The 18,162-nt window shown below is 45.9% G+C and overlaps 1 protein-coding gene across 2 annotated transcripts in view; it reads left to right on the top strand.

The window, feature by feature from the left end:
• The window catches only part of LOC126461146 (calcium-binding protein E63-1), a 577,618-nt gene that overhangs the window by 78,919 nt on the left and 480,537 nt on the right, over positions 1 to 18,162 (top strand). For both annotated transcript variants that reach the window (XM_050095973.1, XM_050095974.1), the window contains one exon: positions 14,647 to 14,697. In XM_050095973.1, coding sequence (XP_049951930.1) covers positions 14,647 to 14,697 — 51 coding nt within the window. The remainder of the gene's footprint in view (positions 1 to 14,646; positions 14,698 to 18,162) is intronic.

Raw genomic sequence — 18,162 nt, 5'->3', positions numbered from 1 at the left:
CGGGCATGGATGTGTGTGATGTTCGTAGGTTAGTTAGGTTTAAGTAGTTCTAAGTTCTAGGGGACTGATGACCACAGATGTTAAGTCCCATAGTGCTCAGAGCAATTTGAACCATGTGATTGTACAGGAAGCTGATGCGAAATATGTCATTTTATGTGAAGCAAACAGAAGCAGAGTAACCTGCCACATTAATTGAACGTAATTTAAATTCTCAAATGGTTCAAATGGGTCTGAGCACTATGGGACAACTTTTGAGGTCACCAGTCCCCTAGAACTTAGAACTACTTAAACCTAACTAACTAAGGACACCACACACATCCATGCCCGTGGCAGGATTCGAACCTGCGACCATAGCGGTCACGCGGTTCCAGACTGTAGCGCCTAGAACCGCTCGGCCACCCCGGCCGGCTTTAAATTTTCCTGATGAATGTTACATGAAAGGGTGGTAATAAAGCACAGTAGGGAACAGTGCAGTAACACAACTCTGCTTGAGTAATAGCCAGAAATATGTTAACAATGAAGTTCACACGGCTGAACAAGGTACAAAGGCACTGAAATAGGTAGCAAAGGTGCCTGGATACAAGAACTTTATTACTTACCGGGAGACAACGCTCTAGGACCGAAGGACAGCCGCACACATAAGTAGTCAGAGGATACGCACGAAGTGAAAAAATAAAACAGGAAATTGAGTGCGAGCAAGAGAGGTAGTACATGGCAGTTTACTTCAGCGGCGGCTTGGAACCAGTCGATGGGCTGGAAGCGACCGTAACTGCGAATTGCCTCGGGAAATCCGGATGAAACGACTGTCGCAACTAGCAAGAAGACAAAATCATTAACTATTTCTCCAAATAACTGGTAATCTTTCATCGACTCTTCTGGTGCCTACAGCACTTAGTTAACCTGTCTCAGCCTAGCGGCTAAAGGGTATGTCTATGTGGTGTGGATACTGACTGCAGCAGCCACGGGAATGGCAGTAGAATTCGGCTCTCAGCGGGGTAGAACTCTTGCTGCGGGGATTTTTTAAGTCCTCATTTGGACAGTTTTCGCCAGGCTACATAGTTGCATTAAATTACCAGACACTGGCTTCCACTGACGGCGAGAAGCGTTACTTTGGCGACTGTGTAATGTATTCGTACACGAAAAAGCTTTGAAACTTGGCACAAAGGACTCCCTTACAATAGGAAACAGCATCTTGGCGAAAATTACTAACTTCTGGAGTAACTGCAATTACGACCAACAACAGCGATGGACTATACCTCTACACGTGCGCATCATTACTGTCTACCTGGTATCTCGTTCGCCCTCACAACTCACATAAAATTGCGAATTGAATTATTGTCAAAATTAATTGGTATTATCGCCATCCTCAAAGACTGTTAATCTCTAATTAACCTAATTTTGGTGTGGTGATAATATTTTGGCACTCCTCGATAATGTTGAGCGATTCATTCCACGGACAACTCACCAAGGCTTCGTGACACACTGTAAAGAAAGTGTTGGCCCACCTTACTGATCGACTTCAAGCAATGAGTCTGGCATACAGTCTTATGCCACAGTGGGAGCTCACTTTTTTATAGACAGAGACACAGAGAAAAGTGGAAGTGGCATTTGTGTAGTGACCATCTCAAAAAGTTGCCTCATGCGGAAGGGTTAGCTGCTACCGAGACTCACTGGGTGAGACTACAGCATGCTGTTCATACATGTGAGGTGTGGGTGAGGCAGTAGATAGAAAGTTTTGAAGGGTAGACGTTTACAGCAGAGGGGAAAAAATTGTACACTATTGCAGAGAAGTGTTAGCGCTACTGGCGGATTACGCTGCAACATCGACAGCTCGTGCATAGCTGCAAGGGTAATGGGCAACGTAAGTTGTTGCTGGACATGGTCGATGTCTCCTGGGCCAACCGCAGTGGTCTCACTACTGTGAAATGCCGAAGTCGTCATCGGAGTGTTTAGTTTGATAATAAAACCGGCCATCCAGTGTAGATTGTAGTGAGGATTTTATCAGCTTCCCAATGAAGCGGTGGTCTTATTAGTGTAAAGGAGGTGGCTTACAAAATAGTCGTTCGTCCTATACTTGAGTATTGCTCGTCACTGTGGGACCCGTACCAGGTCGGGTTGACAGAGGTGATAGAGAAGATCCAAATAAGAGCGGCGCGTTTCGTCACAGGGTTATTTGGTAAGCGTGATAGCGTTACGGAGATGTTTAGCAAACTCAAGTGGCAGACTCTGCAAGAGAGGCGCTCTGCATCGCGGTGTAGCTTGCTCGCCAGGTTTCGAGAGGGTACATTTCTGGATGAGGTATCGAATATATTGCTTCCCCCTACTTATACCTCCCGAGGAGATCACTAATGTAAAATTAGAGAGATTCGAGCGCGCACGGAGGCTTTCCGGCAGTCGTTCTTACCGCGAACCATACGCGACTGGAACAGGAAAGGGAGGTAATGACAGTGGCACGTAAAGTGCCCTCCGCCACACACCGTTGGGTGGCTTGCGGAGTATAAATCTAGATGTAGATGTAGAAAGCCTGCTGTTAGACGGCGTAAGCGTAGCTGGCGGAGCCAGTCACATTTGTTCAAGTACAGGCCGAGTCAGGTGCCCCACATGTGCGTTGTATGCGACCCACGGTGCGTCTGTAGCAGGAGCGGAACTCAGACAGGCGACAGACAGCACGTAAGCGATACAGGTTTCCTCTCAGAGTTCTGGTCTACTGTTATCAAACGGAATCATACTGTAAAAAAATACAAGTTTGGACTGGCCATGAGTTACGCGACGTTTTTGGACAAGCATATATCTTTCTTCTGCCATGTTTATCCAAGTGTCTCCAGTCTTTCTTTGTGTAATTAGCGGAGTAGTCATATAGGTTTTTTGATGTCTCCGTAAGTTTATTCCTGTTATAGTACTAAATCTTTTGTAACTGGTTCAGGGACATTGCCTTATAAAGCTTGTTTCACCATCGGAAACAACGAAATTAACGGGAGATATCAAAGTGCGAAATGTGGAAGCAACAAAAATGGTTCAAATGGCTCTGAGCACTATGGGACTTAACATCTGAGGACATCAGTCCCATAGAACTTAGAACGACTGAAACATAACTAACCTAAGGACATCACTCACATCCATGCCCGAGGCAGGATTACAACCTGCAACCGTAGCGGTCGCGCGGTTCCAGACTGAAGCGCCTAGAACCGCTCGGCCACACCGGGCGGCTGGAAGCAACAACTTTCCAATATACAACCCAGTGTAAGAATTAATATATGACAAAATTCGTACAATAGGTCTAAGATGTCTTCGTATAATTTATCAGTTGTTTCGCAGCATTTTAACATTGTGCTTCACGTCTCCAGACCAAACTGGCCACTAACATTGTTCTGTCATGTGGCGTTACCTAAAACGACGGCAGTAGGGGCAGCTGACTCACGCTGCATATGTATATAGGGATTCCACGTGTCGTGTTGTCTGCATATCTGGCATTGAACGTGCCACAGGTTGACAGTTTTCCCTACGAAAGACTGTTTTTAGACAATATTGTTTTCACCCACAGTCGTAATCAAATGGTTCAAAGGGCTGTCAGCACTATGGGACTTAAGCTCTGAGATCGTCAGTCCCCTAGAACTTAGAACTACTTAAACCTAACTAACCTAAGGACATCACACACATCCATGCCCGAGGCAGGATTCGAACCTGCGACCGTAGCCAGTCATAATCATAATTGCTCAGGCTGAGGATGAACAGGTGTTTTGAATGCTTCGAATTCATGTACAATCAGTGTGGTGAGTTCCTTGAATATCTCCAGGGGGGATCTCTTGGCGGAATTCATTGTGCACGAGCATGACGCGTATGTATCGTAGAGCGTTGCTCATAAGCCATAGAACCTTGGTCTTAATCAGCTTCAGAGGCGCAGATGAGTCGAAGGAGCATATCCTGAGAATGGAGTTGGGTATGTGTTCAGCGATCTAATGAGAGTTATGTACAGTCTCCTATTTAGAGCATTTTGTCTGTCAGAGATTTTCTCGAACCTCAAGAGTTCTCGCTTGGCGACGTATTGTATGCGGTCCCGCAAGCCCGTTTCAGGTCCAGCGAGACATTGAGGTCCTTACGGCGATCCTCGCAACGAAAATTATCAATCGCTCCTTGTGAGGCGACAAAAGTCTTGGGATAGCGATATGCACTAATACAGATGCGTTAGTTTCACGTACACGAGATATAAAAGGGCAGTGAACTGGCCGAGTTATGGTTTGTACTCAGGTGATTCATGTGGCGAGGTTTCCGACGTGAAAATGGCCGCACGACGGAAATTAGCAGACTTTGAACGCGGAATGGTAGCTGGAGGTAGACGCATGGTGCATTACATTTCGGAAATTGTTAAACATCCACAGTACCAAGAGTGTGCCGAGAATACCGAATTTCAGGCGTTATCTCTCACCATGGACGCCGCAGTGGCCGACGGCCTTCACTTAATGAGAGCAGTTGCGTTTGCCTGCAGTTTTCAGTGCTAACGTAGAAGCAACACTACGTGAAATACGACGAACGAATCAGTTAGAACAGCGCCGCTAAATGTGGCGCTAATGGGCTATGGCAGCAACGACCGACGCGAGTGCCTTTTCTGACAGCGTGATATCGCTTCAAGTGGGTTCTTGGCCATGTCGGTTGGACTCCAGCGGAAAACTGTGGCCCGCACAGAAAAGTTCCGAGATCAGTTGGTAAGAGCTGGTAGTAGGATTCGAGTGTGGCGCAGACCCCACGAAGCCATGGATCCAAGTTGTCAACAAGACACTGTGCAAGTTGGTGGTGGCTCCATAATGTTGTGGCCTGTGTTTACATGGAATGGACTGCGTCCTCTGGTCAAATTGAATCGATCATTGACTGAAAATGGTAATGTCCAGCTACACGGAGGCCATTTGTAGACATTCTTGGACTTCACGTTGCCGAAGGACGATGGAACTTTCAGGATCAGATTCCGCCAGTTATTCGTACTTGGTTTGAAAAACATTCTGGACGATTCGATCGTATGATTTGGACGCCCTGATCGCCCGAGTTGAATCCCATCGAGCATTATGTGACGTAATCGAGAGGTGAGTTCGTGTACAGAATCCTGTACTGGCAACACATTCGCAATTATGAACGTCTATATAGGCAGCATGGCTCAAGATCTCTGCAGGGGACTTCCAAAGGCTTGTTGAGTCGATGCCACGCTGAGGTGCCAGACTATGCCGGACGAAAGGAGGTCCGACGCGACGTTAGGAGACATCCCACGGCCATTGTCAACGCACTCTGTATGACGTAAGGCAGTCGTCAGCGAGACTGCAGGTGCAGTTCCCTCCTCTGTGCTATCACAGCTGCCACTAACTCCCTCCATCTGTAGTGGAGTAGCGACACATGTAAGGTGCCTAATTGTGTGTCGCCACGTGAAAGCTACGGTCGCAGGTTCGAATCCTGCCTCGGGCATGGATGTGTGTGATGTCCTTAGGTTAGTTAAGTTTAAGTAGTTCTAAGTTCTGGGGGACTGATGACCACAGCAGTTGAGTCCCATAGTGCTCAGAGCCATTTGAACCATTTTTGAGCCACGTGAAAGCAAAACACACAGTTACTTAAGTATCTCCCCGTCTGTCGTCTTCAGGTGATGTCGTCATCTCAACAGAGACGTAGCACGACGATCTGGAGTGCCGTTCTTTTACTGTGAGGCTTTAATGGAACTGTCAAGATACAGGACGAGGCTCCATCTTACTGAACTTATGAAGACTGTAATTTAAGGGGAAGCCACCATGTTGTTAATAAGCAAAGTCTGCATCGATTTGGTGTAGTAATACGTTGACCTGTACGAATCACGCGCAAAGAAACTAATCGTTCTTATCGGTAAATAAACAAGTCTTCATCGTTTTTAAACAGAGTACCAAATGTTGTTAAGGTATCACAAATCAAATGACATTTTCCTAAACACGATTATACTCTGCACTGCTCGCAGATTCGCGATCTTAGAGGCGCACTGCAATCCGTGCGATCTATTAGGCACTTCGACTAACGACTGAAATGTTTGGCGCGAACCTCTACTACGGCTCTTTCTGCTTGCTCCAATGTTTTGTAAAAATTGGTTATGAAATGATGTTTTGTGTATGTGATGACAGCACAGCATTAAAAGTTTTTCGTATGTTGTTCAAAAAAGGTTCAAATGGCTCTGAGCACTATGGGACTTAACTTCTGAGGTCATCAGTCCCCTAGAACTTAGAACTACTTCTGCCTAACTAACCTAAGGACATCACACACATCCACGCCCGAGGCAGGATTCGAACCTGCGACCGTAGCGGTCGCGCGGTTCCAGACTGTAGCGCCTAGAACCGCTCTGTCACACCGGCCGGCTCTTCAGAAATGCTTTTCTTGCCATTGCCTGTCTACATTTTATATCCTCTGCTTTTCCTATATTATTGTAAAATAATCTGAATTCTAATTCAGTAATAATCAATAAACGAATATAAGAGTTTTGGGCGGAGTGGACAAGGAAAACACTCCATCTTTTGTTTATGCGGGGAATGAGAACAAAAGTCGATTGAGTTGGCGCAGTTTCCCACGATAGGTGTAACTGTACAGTATAGCATCTGTCACTCTGCCGTACGTCACACATCGGCTACTGTCTCTTCGTTCGACTTACATGTGAAATGTGTTGGCAAGGTGCGGGTAGCGTGCTCGGTCTGCAGCGTTGATATTTGTAATGGCGAACAGAAGACGCGGTGCCAGCGGATGCCTCGTCAGCTGGCCGCGCAGCTGCTACCTCGCCCTTCGCTCGCAAGGTGCCCTCCGAGTCTCTCGGCGTGACACGCAGGCCCTCCGCAATAGTCACCGACGCGCGGCTCCCGCCCAATCCGTTATCCGCGACTTGTTGTTGTGCCGCTAATAATACCCGATCCGCGCACTATATTTAAGCTGCACAGCATTGCCAAAGAATGGGCCACGTGGGCTGCGACACAGCACCCATTCTCGACGTCGCTATTCACTAAACTGTCGAGCAAAGTACTTTGCCATTCAGACCAGAACTAATGGGCAGGCTGTTTATTTTCGACGGCGCAAGTGTCCTGCACGAAATGGGGACCAGTCGTAAGCGTCGGGAATAACAATGGATACGAGGAAACACAGAGGTCATCTCCCCTGTGAGAGGTACAAAACATGAACTGTTTCTTTTTAACGTGCGCCTCCATTGCTGAGTGGTCAGCGCTCTTGACTGCCATGCGGAGGACCCGTGTTCAGTTCCCGCTGAAGCCAGGGATTGTTTCTTGGTGCGGGAACTAGAGTGGGGTGCACTCAGCCTCGTGATGCCGACCGAGGAGCTGCCTGAGTGAGAACTAGCGGCTGCGAGGCCTGGAAAGCCTGCGGCGTCAGGGCAGGGAGAGAGAGCGGTCTGCTGAACCCACGTCCCTCTACACAGCATGGCAGGGAATGACACGGCGGTCAGTCGATGTCGCCGGTGCTCTGGGCCTAATCATGAGTTTAGCTTTTTATTTTTTTGATATAACTTACCGGCATTTAAGAACAAAACTATTGTAATTCATTTGTAACGTATTGTTCATTGTTGTTTTTGTGGTTCAGTTCTAAATATACATTAATTGAACATTGACGTAGTACAGGAAGCTGAAAAAGAGAGAGAGAGAGACGGAGAAGGTGATATATAAGTGCGTCTGCTAAACTCATCCCCTCGAAAATTTCTCACCTTCATACATCCTCTGTGTTACCACAGATGGCCGGCCTGTGTGGCCGAGCGGTTCTAGGCGCTTCAGTCTGGAACCACGCGGCTGCTACGGTTGCAGGTTCGAATCCTGCCTCGGGCATGGATGTGTTTCATGTCCTTAGGTTACTTAGGTTTAAGTAGTTCTAAGTGTAGGGGACTGATGACCTCAGATGTTAAGTCCCATAGTGCTCAGAACCATTTTACCACAGATGACGTTTCAGTGATCTCATTTGTACTAAGATTGCAGTACACGCGAGGTGCCTATTTGCTTCCACCGCCCTGAATGGAATACATAAGTTCTGATTAATGTTCACCAGCTTGCAGCAGTCTTCTGTAGTTGTTATCCCCTGCCCAGAAACCAGCACGTAGGTCGTGAATCCATTATATTGAGGCTGTAGCAAACTCTCAGTGAGGAACTCATACTGGATGAATAATTAAATTTTCAATAATGGGATTTCCGCGATCGTTCTTCAAATAAAAATATGGCATTTCAGTCTGTGATCGCTATTTTTTATTTTCAATGACCGGTTTCAGGCTAGCTGCCAACTTCAGATCATATATTGTAGTTACTGCCCATCTTCAGATCATATAGTGCAGTTACAGAGTAACTTGTCAGTACAGCACTATAGGTTCACTGTCATAACCCCAGTCTTTCCACTTTGATGAAAACAAAACAACGAACTGCGTATTTGCGTAATTATAATCAAATTCTCTTCAGTTACACACCCAAATAACCAGAGATTGCTAATTAAGTCTAAACTGATACCGACCGCGGCAGACAAACATGTCTGTCCTCCGAGACTGCCGAACCACCTCTGATGTTACAGACGAACCACTTCGCCCGCCATCTAAGTTAGGCGCGATCCGAAAATCTCAGAAGTTCTTCGTATACCTTTACGTTTACCAACTATTTATTATTCTGCTGTTTCAATAATGGAATGATCGCCTGCTATTGAGAGATCCTTTTCAATGAAATTCAAGTAAATTCACTGTTTAGTTTTTCTAATATTAATAGCAGAAGTTTATCATTTTGGCGCGCTACGTGCGAACGTAGCAGCCAGTTGCAGAGAAGAACTACGTACAATTTAGGCTGTCTTTCTCACGATACCCGTACCGACCAGCCGTCTGTCTGTACATCAACTACATTACGTCATCTTGCCACCCGCTGCCTTCTCAATTGCTCTAAGAAGAGCTTCCTGTAGTTGAATATGATGATTGTAAAGCCAGAAATATTATACTTGAATGTGATGGTTATAAAACCAGAAAGATTACAATAGTAGATACCATCACCTAGCAACTACGTTTACAGTTCATTTCATCTGACATTTTTTGCACGTAGTTTGTTATGCACTTACCAGTGCTACTAGTATTTTGTAGTCTGACCAGATATCGAATACCTACAATTTTCCGGCTGATTACATCTTTCTGTCGGACCGGGATTCGAACTCGCAACTCAACTATCCAGTCACGCATCACAAGTCGCCGTCACAGGTTCACTTCTGTCAGTAACTACCTGTTACCAAAACGTCGCAGTTCTTTTGCAAAGCTTAAGGGACCAACACTCGGGGAACAAAAGGTACTGCGGAGAAATGGCTTAATGCAGCCTAGACGATTGTTTCCAGAGACTCGCTACGGCGCACAGTTTTAATCTGCAAGGGAATTTTCAAAATAATGCAAACTCCGCTGCAAATAAAGTTTCTTACTGGTATCTTGCAACAATATGTTTTGATATCTATATTTTCGAATATGTATTTCTTCTCATTTTTTGGTTTGGTTTTATGTCCAGGATTCTTAATACAGCTGTTAACCGAACCCACGAAATGTTTAAGTGTTATTAAAACATTGCAAACGATACTGAACTGCTCTCTAAACATTATACTGAAGATTTACGGTAAAATAATATTTCCCTTCTGAGCAATAACACGGACATTTCGAATGGCATTTAATGTTAATTGAAGTGTGAAATGAAATGTTTAACTATCAACTATAATATAATTTTCATCGCATCACTTTCAAGGAAAACACCTCTCTAGTAATTACGTTACTCATCCCCTAGTGTCATTCACGGAAGGTTTTTACGGATCGTTGTAACAGTTATCTTGTGCGCTTTACTATCTGGAGATCTCTCTCTATGACGTTATGATGGCGGTAGTGCGCTGTGAAGTACTGTGCGAGTGCAGACGGTGTATTTTGACTTTTTAGCGGCCTTAAGTGTTCTGAGTATCTTAGTGTATGCATTCACAGTTAGTCAAAGCTGTTACTAATCTTCTCCGAAGCTTCTTCTACACCACTTTTCTTGGCGATTCTATGCCACGCCAAAAGTTCGCACAGCAATCTCCAAACTCACTATGGTTGCTCTTGCGAAGTTCACTGGAGTCTGGAAGCAAATGGTTCAAATGGCTCTGAGCACTATGGGACTTAACTTCTGAGGTCATCAGTCCCCTAGAACTTAGAACTACTTAAACCTAACTAACCTAAGGACATCACACACATCCATGCCCGAGGCAGGATTCGAACCTGCGACCGTAGCGGTCGTGCGGTGCCAGACTGTAGCGCCTAGAACCGCTCGGCCACCCCGGCCGGCAGTCTGGAAGCAGAACAGCGAGGTCGGTCCCGCGTCTTGCGAGACGAGAGCTGCCGGGGCCGGCCTGTACGTACAGCGCTGGTCATTAATAAGACCGGCCAACTGCAGGGACTGGAAAAGGAGGGAAAAAATTCGTGCTTGAACTTAAATGCAGACACTAGCGAAGCCTGCAGGTTGCGCTGTTGTGTTTCACCACGGACGGCACCTGTGCTGTGCCCGCAACACGTTTCAAGTGTCAGTCGTGATCAGAAGACTGTTTTGTGGAGTCGTCAGTGCATTTTGTCGTAACTGAGTGGATTCGAACGTCGACAAACTGGTGGTGCTCGTGTGGTAGGTGCTCCTGTATCAAAGGCAGCCGAAGTGCTCGGTGTTCCAAGAGGCACAGTATCGAAGGTTTATACCGCATACAGGGAAACCGGGAAAACATCATCCGCCAAGTCACGACGCGGATAAAAACATTTGTTGAGTGATGGCGCCGAAGGATAATTGAAGAAGACTGTGACGAATAGCCAGCCGGTGTGGCCGAGCGGTTCTAGGTGCTTCAGTCTGGAACCGCGCTACCGCTACGGTCGCAGATTCGAATCCTGCCTCTGGCATGGATGTGTGTGATGTCCTTAGGTTAGTTAGGTTTAAGTAGTTCTAACAAGGGAACCTCCCCATCGCACCCCCTTCAGATTTAGTTATAAGTTGGCACAGTGGATAGGCCTTGAAAAACTGAACACAGATCAATCCAGAAAACAAGAAGAAGTTGTGTGGACCTATGAAAAAAAAATAAGCAAAATATACGAACTGAGTAGTCCATGCGCAAGATAGGTAACATCAAGGATAGTGTGAGCTCAGGAGCGCCGTGGTCCCGTGATTAGCGTGAGCAGCTGCGGAACGAGAGGTCCTTGGTTCAAATCTTCCCTCGAGTGAAAAGTTTACTTTCTTTATTTTCGCAAAGTTATGATCTGTCCGGTCCTTCATTGACGTCTCTGTTCACTGTAATAAGTTTAGTGTCTGTGTTTTGCGACCGCACGGCAAAACCATGCGATTAGTAGACGAAAGGGCGTGCCTCTCCAATGGGAACCGAAAACATTTGATCGCAAGGTCATAGATCAACCGATTCCTCCACAGGAAAATACGTCTGATATATTCTATACGACACTGATGACGGCATGTGCGTCACATGACAGGAATATGTTGTCGTCCCACCTAACTTGTAGACTTGGCGAATGGGTAAAAAGATTCTTCTACCTTGCCCGATTTACGTTTTCTTGTGGATGTGATAATCACTCCCAAAAAAGTGATGAAAACATAAATTGCAGCAAATGTATGCAACAGTTTCACAGTCGCACAGTTTTCCCTGTGCTCTGTCAAAACATATGTTTTTAACGTATTCAAATTTTTCCGTGTGTAGACCGTCAAATCCGGCATATGTCCAAGCAAATCTGAACATGTCCTGGAATTTTGGAGAGCGAAGTTGATTATGTGTGAGTGCCAGAACTTTGATAATTGTCTGAAAATAAAAAATTAAACTTTTACTCGAGGGCAGACTTGAACCAAGGGCCTCTCGTTCCGCAGCTACTCACGCTAACCACGGAACCACGTCGCTCCTGAGCTCCCACTCTCCTTGATGTTGCCTATCTTGCGCATGGACTACTCAGTTTGTATATTTTGCTTATTTTTTTCATAGTTCCACACAACTTCTTCCTGTTTCTCGATTGACCTGTGTTCAGCTTTTCAAGGCCTATCCACTGTGCCAACTTATAACTAAATCTGAGCCGGCCGAAGTGGTCGTGCGGTTAAAGGCGCTGCAGTCTGGAACCGCGAGACCGCTACGGTCGCAGGTTCGAATCCTGCCTCGGGCATGGATGTGTGTGATGTCCTTAGGTTAGTTAGGTTTAAGTTGTTCTAGGGGACTGATGACCTCAGATGTTATGTCCCATAGTGCTCAGAGCCAACCCTATCAGCACCAAAATAACACGAAGGGAGAAGCAGGGAAATGCGGGATGGAACTGAAAAACCAAATAGCAAAGCAAAGCAAAGCAAATAGTTGTAACAGAGAAACGGAGTGCCGAAGCCATAAAACCTGGACTGTCGAACGATGAAAAAACGTCGTTTGTGTGGATGCGTCTTGCTTTACACTGTTTCCAACTTCTGGCACAGTTTACGTCTCAAGAGTGAAATACGTCGGGGGGACTGGTGATGATTCGCGCATCCATATCGTCTTATTCCGTGGACCCCGTGGCTACTTTGCAATGTCGCATTACTGCTGAGGATTAGGGGATCATTTTGGGTGATCAGGTCTACCCCATGCTACACTGTTTGTCCCCCAATGGCGATGCTGTGTTCCGAGACGACAGGGCTCCTTTTCATACAGCTCGCGTGGTCCAGAAATGGTTTTGTGAATTGTTGTTGTTGTTGTTCTTCTTCTTCTGGTTTCTATCCGCTCCGGATGTTGGCAACCATGTTGGCAGTGCTTTTCCTGTCACTTGCAGCTCTAAACAGCTCTCTAGATGTTTTCCAGGTCCACGTTCTGATGTTCTTAAGCCAGGCTATTCTTCTCTTTTTCCTTTCCGGATGGTCTGCATGGTATGGTATCTGTCGTTGTTCCGCGTGATGTGTCCCAGCTACTGGATCTTTCTTGCTTTCACGGTGGTCGGTACTTCTTTTTCTTTCTTCATTCTTGGTACAACCTCGACATTTGTGACATGCACTGTCCACGGTATTCTTAACATTCTCCTGTACAGCCACATCTCAAAAGCCTCCAACGGCTTACCCTACGATTCTGTCACAGTCCCCCGACGATTCTGTCAGAGTCCATGTTTCAACAGCATAGAAGAGGGCGAGTTGTTGCAGTGACCAAATCTTAGTATTATTGTAGCTGTATGGTCTACTTTGGAGGAAAAGGTGGGTGATCGCCGTCCATCTTCCCGCTATTTTGTAGGAAGAATAGTATCACATTTCACAGAAAAGCATCCAGTATCTGCATTTTTCCACTTTGAGACGACTGGAAGCTGTTTTGAATGCGAGCGAGTTACCTACACCGTATTAGGTATGTCAGTGTGTCCTGTTTGTGGTGCTTCCATATTTTTTTTGTCGCTACATACCTTCCTATTCAGCATCACCATTACTTATCTGAAAACAACCATTCCGAGGTCATCGACAGCATCGATGTTCCGGCACTTCAGCGGTCATGCAGAATTTCGCTATTCGTGTGCGCCACATGATCGCCAATGACGACAGGCGTATCGAACATGTTGTAAACTAAATCCGAATATCTGTAGTGACGTTTACATGTTGAATAAAGTGTGTGTACGCCGTAGTTTGTAACTAATTTATGTTCTTTGTCATGTAATTCAATAATTGTCAGCTTGTAGGCTGAACAGTGAATTCCAAAACTGGATGTGGAAACGTGAAACCGACTATGAAATGACCTAGAGGTGGGCATAACCCCCCAAACCGGATGCGATTTAGATGTACCACCTTCAGTTGTGACTGGTAGCCGATTTTATTCGACATGAAGGAAAAATCATGAAGTTCAAGAGCATTCATTACGGAAAAAATGCACTCATCCTTGTTATGAGATACTGGCAATATCATCTCTTTCATGTGCAGTTTCTTCGTTTAGGGTATAATTCGTCGGCTAAAGCTGGATCTGGACTGACGACTTGTGGAACCCATTAGAGGGTATACGAAAATTTAATCTTCCTCTGCTTTCCCACGCTTGCGTGGTTTCCATCTGTAAATAAAGGGGGTTACGTTTTATTATCTGTTTCTTAGATATGCTTCTTCATTTGGTTCGCTACTTTGGTATGCAGCAGGAGTGCAACGCACTTTCTCTGCACTTCTACACCGTGTGCAAACGTAGACTGCCCAATTAGAAACATGCCATTTGATGCGAGTTATGTCAACCAGTAGGTACTGGGATGGCTGGTTCAAATGGCTCTGAGCACTATGGGACTCAACTGCTGAGGTCATTAGTCCCCTAGAACTTAGAACTAGTTAAACCTAACTAACCTAAGGACATCACAAACATCCATGCCAGAGGCAGGATTCGAACCAGCGACCGTAGCGGTCGTGCGGTTCCAGACTGCAGCGCCTTTAACCGCACGGCCGCTACGGCCGGCAGGTACTGGGAGATGAAGGAGCTTGCACAGAATAGATTAGCGTGGAGAGCTGCATCAAACCAGTCTCAGGACTGAAGACCACAACAACAACAATGTCAACTGCTGCACGCTCTTTCTCTAATTTTGCTTAAAATGTTATTAATTGGTTAACAATAGCTGCATTTGTTTGTATGTTTTTACTGAATGTTTTCAGGTGTGAGAAGTGGTAAACAATCGTTGGTTTCGTTTTGTTGCAGCGCCGTCAGAGTCTGAGCGCCATGGCCCACAGGAAGCGGAGCTTGCCACGGGTACGTACCGGCAGCGCGTGCGAGTAGCTCCACGTGTAGGCGCTGAGCGCGACGAATGTTTGGACGGAAAAACTTTGTGTGAAGCCGCAACGCTCTTAATTAATTACGTTCCATAGTCGCGACACCGCGTATACAAGGTGCGTCCAGAAAGTCCGTTCCGTTTGGTAATTTAAAAAAAATAAAGGAGTACAGATACAGGAGAACCATCTATTGAAAAAAAACTACTTATCTTAAACTATCTTTTCGTATGACTACGACCATTTTGTAGGCACTTGTCATACCGTGACACTAATTTTCCTTCCTGATGGAACATTACCGCCTTTGTTGCTGTCAACCATGTGTTAGCATGTTCTGTGCTGTCGTCTTCGTTGTTGCGTTGTTGACGACCAAGGAAAGGATTCAGGTGCAAAAATAGATGAAAGTCGGTCAGGGAGAGGTCAAGGCTGTGCAGAGGGCAGTCAAAAATGGCTTTAAACTGTTGCTACAGCGCCTAAAGAGTTCTCTCTTGTTCGCAGTGTGAGATAGGGCGTAGTTACGGATCAAAGCAAAATCGTTTGAGCTTTCCGTGTCTCTTATTATGCGAGGGTTGACTGAAAAGTAATGCCTCCACCTTGGTAACTCTTCAACAGTTGGCAGCATTGGTATGCGCCAGATACTGGCTTGTTTCGTAGCCTCTTCTCTACAGTTTCAGTTGGTGGGAAGTCTTAGCATTGAACGGTTATGTTGTTACAGTGTAAAGTATGGAACCCTGCGCAGACGGTCGGTCAATGTGATTTAAGCAACGTGCAGTCATTGAATTCTTGACAGCAGAAGGTGTCACCCCAAAGGAGATTCATCAGAGAATGAAAGCATTTTATGGTGATTGTGTTGATGTGAGTACTGTGTGTCGTTGGGCGAGTAACTTTAAAGATGTTGAGGGGGGAACACCTGACGTGCGTGTCAAACAAAGAGTTGGACGTCATGTGACAGCAGCCACCGAGTTTCACAAGAAAAATGCCGACAGATTGATTCAGGACGATCGTCGTATCACTCAGAGAGAACTTGCAAGCACAGTCGGATTTCAAAAGAAAGTATGGTTCACATTATTGCTTTGCTTGGCTATAGGAAGATCTGTGCACGACGGGTATCCCGGATGCTGACTCCTGAAATGAAAGCGCACAGACTTGAAATTTGCCAGGAACTCCTCTCGCATTACGAGAATGAAGACGCACAGTACTCACGTCAACACACTCACCATAAACTGCTTTCATTCTCTGATGAATCTCCTTTGGGGTGACACCTTCTGCTGTCAAGTATTCAATGACTGCACGTTGCTTAAATCGCATTGACCGACCGTCTGCGCAGGGTTCCATACTTTACACTGTAACAACACAACCGTTCAATGCTAAGGCTTCCCGCCAACTGGAGCTGTAGAGAAGAGGCTACGCAACAACCAGTACCTGGCGCATACGAATGCTGCCAACTGTTGAAGAGTTACCAAGGTGGAGGCATTGATTTTCAGTCAATCCTCGTATATTGCGCGATGCACTCTCATAAGCGCCTCACAGCATACATTTGCACTGAAACTTATCGGCGCACATTCCTTAGCAGAGTGAAAATTTCATTCTGGAAACAATTGCATTGATTGTTTCACTTCGCTGTAATAATGCAGCAGTAGAATGCTCTCTGCATCCCAAAACAGGGCACACAAGACTTTTTGCGGTGTCAAAATTTGCTTGGCTTACACCTGCATCTACATCTACATACATACTCCGCAAGCCACCGTACAGAGCAAGGCGGGGGTACCTTGTATCACTTCTAGCTATGCCCTTTCCTGCTCTACTCGCAAACAGAGCGAGAGAAAAACGAATGCCTCCGTACGCCCCCTAGTTTTTCTTGCCTTATCTTGGTGGTCCTTACGCGAAATTTACGTTGGCAGCAGTGGAATCGTTCTGCAGTCACCCGCAAATGCCGGTTCTCAAAATTTTCTCATTAGTGTATCGTGAAAAGAACGCCGTATTCCCTACGGGGATTCTCATTTCAGTTCACGAAGCATCTCCGTAATACTCGCGTGTTGATCGAATCTGACTGTAACGAATCTAGCAACACACCTCCGAGTTCCTTCTACGTTCGTGTTTAATCCGACCTGGTGTGAATACCAAACATTCGAGCAGTAATCAAGAATGGGTCGCACTGGTGTTCTCAACGTTGTTTCCTGTATAGATGAACCAAATTTTCCTAAAATTCTCCTAACGAACCGTAGTCGACTATTTGCCTTTTCTACCACCGTCCTTACGTCCTCGTTGCATTTCATCTCGCTTTACAACGATAGTCCCAAATATTTATCGACGTGACTTTGCCGAGCAGCAGACCACTGTTGCTGTGTTCAACGTTACGTGATTATTTTTTCCTACACGGCTGCGTTAGCTTACGTTTTTCTACATTTAGAGTAAGTTGCCGTCCGTCACACCAAATAAAATATTGTTCTAAGTCATCCTGAATCGTCCTACAGTGACTCAACGACTGCACTTTCCCGTACACCACAGAATCCATCATCAGCAAATGACCGCAGACTGCTCCCCGCCCTGTCCACTTCGCTGGGGCTCTCCTGACGACACCGCCGTCTCTGATCAACACTCGCCGTCGAGGTCGACTTTCTGGGTTCTGTCACTCACGTATATCAGAACCTATGCTGTATCAGAACCTGTGCTATGTGCTCGTACCTTCGTTAGTGGTCTGTAGTTGGGCACAGTGCGAAATGATTTCTAGGAATCTAGGAATATGGAATCTTCCTGTTACCCTTCATCCATGGTTCGCAGGATACCGTGTGAGAAACGGGCAAGCTGAGTTTCGCACAAGCAGTGCTTTCTAAATCAGTGCTGATTTGTGGGCAGAAGCTTTGTGTTTCAAGGAAATTCATTGCATTTGCACTTCGAATACGAGCAACCGATGTTAAGGGTATTGCTATCTAATTTTCCGGGTCCTGTCTTTTACCTTGTTTTACCGGGTGATTTTTTTTTCCACCGTGTACAAACTCTAGGGATTGATCGATAAGAGCATACGGAACAAAAAAGATCTAATGAACTTACGACAGGAAGTGCATGGTTTCCATGCTAGAGACCATTTATTCAATCATACTTTGCTACAGGGACTGCAGTCTAATAAGCGCTGTGCGATGCAGCCGGAGTTACAGTGTGCTTGCTTCCACAGTGTGCTTGCTTCCCTGTTCCTTATACGTCGTGCCCTAGCGCCCTCTACTGCGGTAGTAATTGATAACGTCGCCTCCGATTCACGTCCCTTGCTGACTCACCTCGTAGTGGATGTGATACAGCGTTCTACACAACGGTTCTGTTTCGAATCGAGAGCTTGCCGACATGGTGTTTACTTGGGGAAAGACAAATGGCAACGGGGAGGCGGGCTCCGAGGTTGCATCAGGAGACCTAGCCCCTCCGACAACAATACCCCGTTCAATATTTGCAACAGTGT

The sequence above is a fragment of the Schistocerca serialis genome, chromosome 1 (assembly GCF_023864345.2).
Source record: "Schistocerca serialis cubense isolate TAMUIC-IGC-003099 chromosome 1, iqSchSeri2.2, whole genome shotgun sequence".
Lineage (NCBI taxonomy): Eukaryota > Metazoa > Arthropoda > Insecta > Orthoptera > Acrididae > Schistocerca > Schistocerca serialis.
Note: the sequence above shows the minus strand (reverse complement) of the source record. Positions and strands in the feature narration are given on the sequence as shown.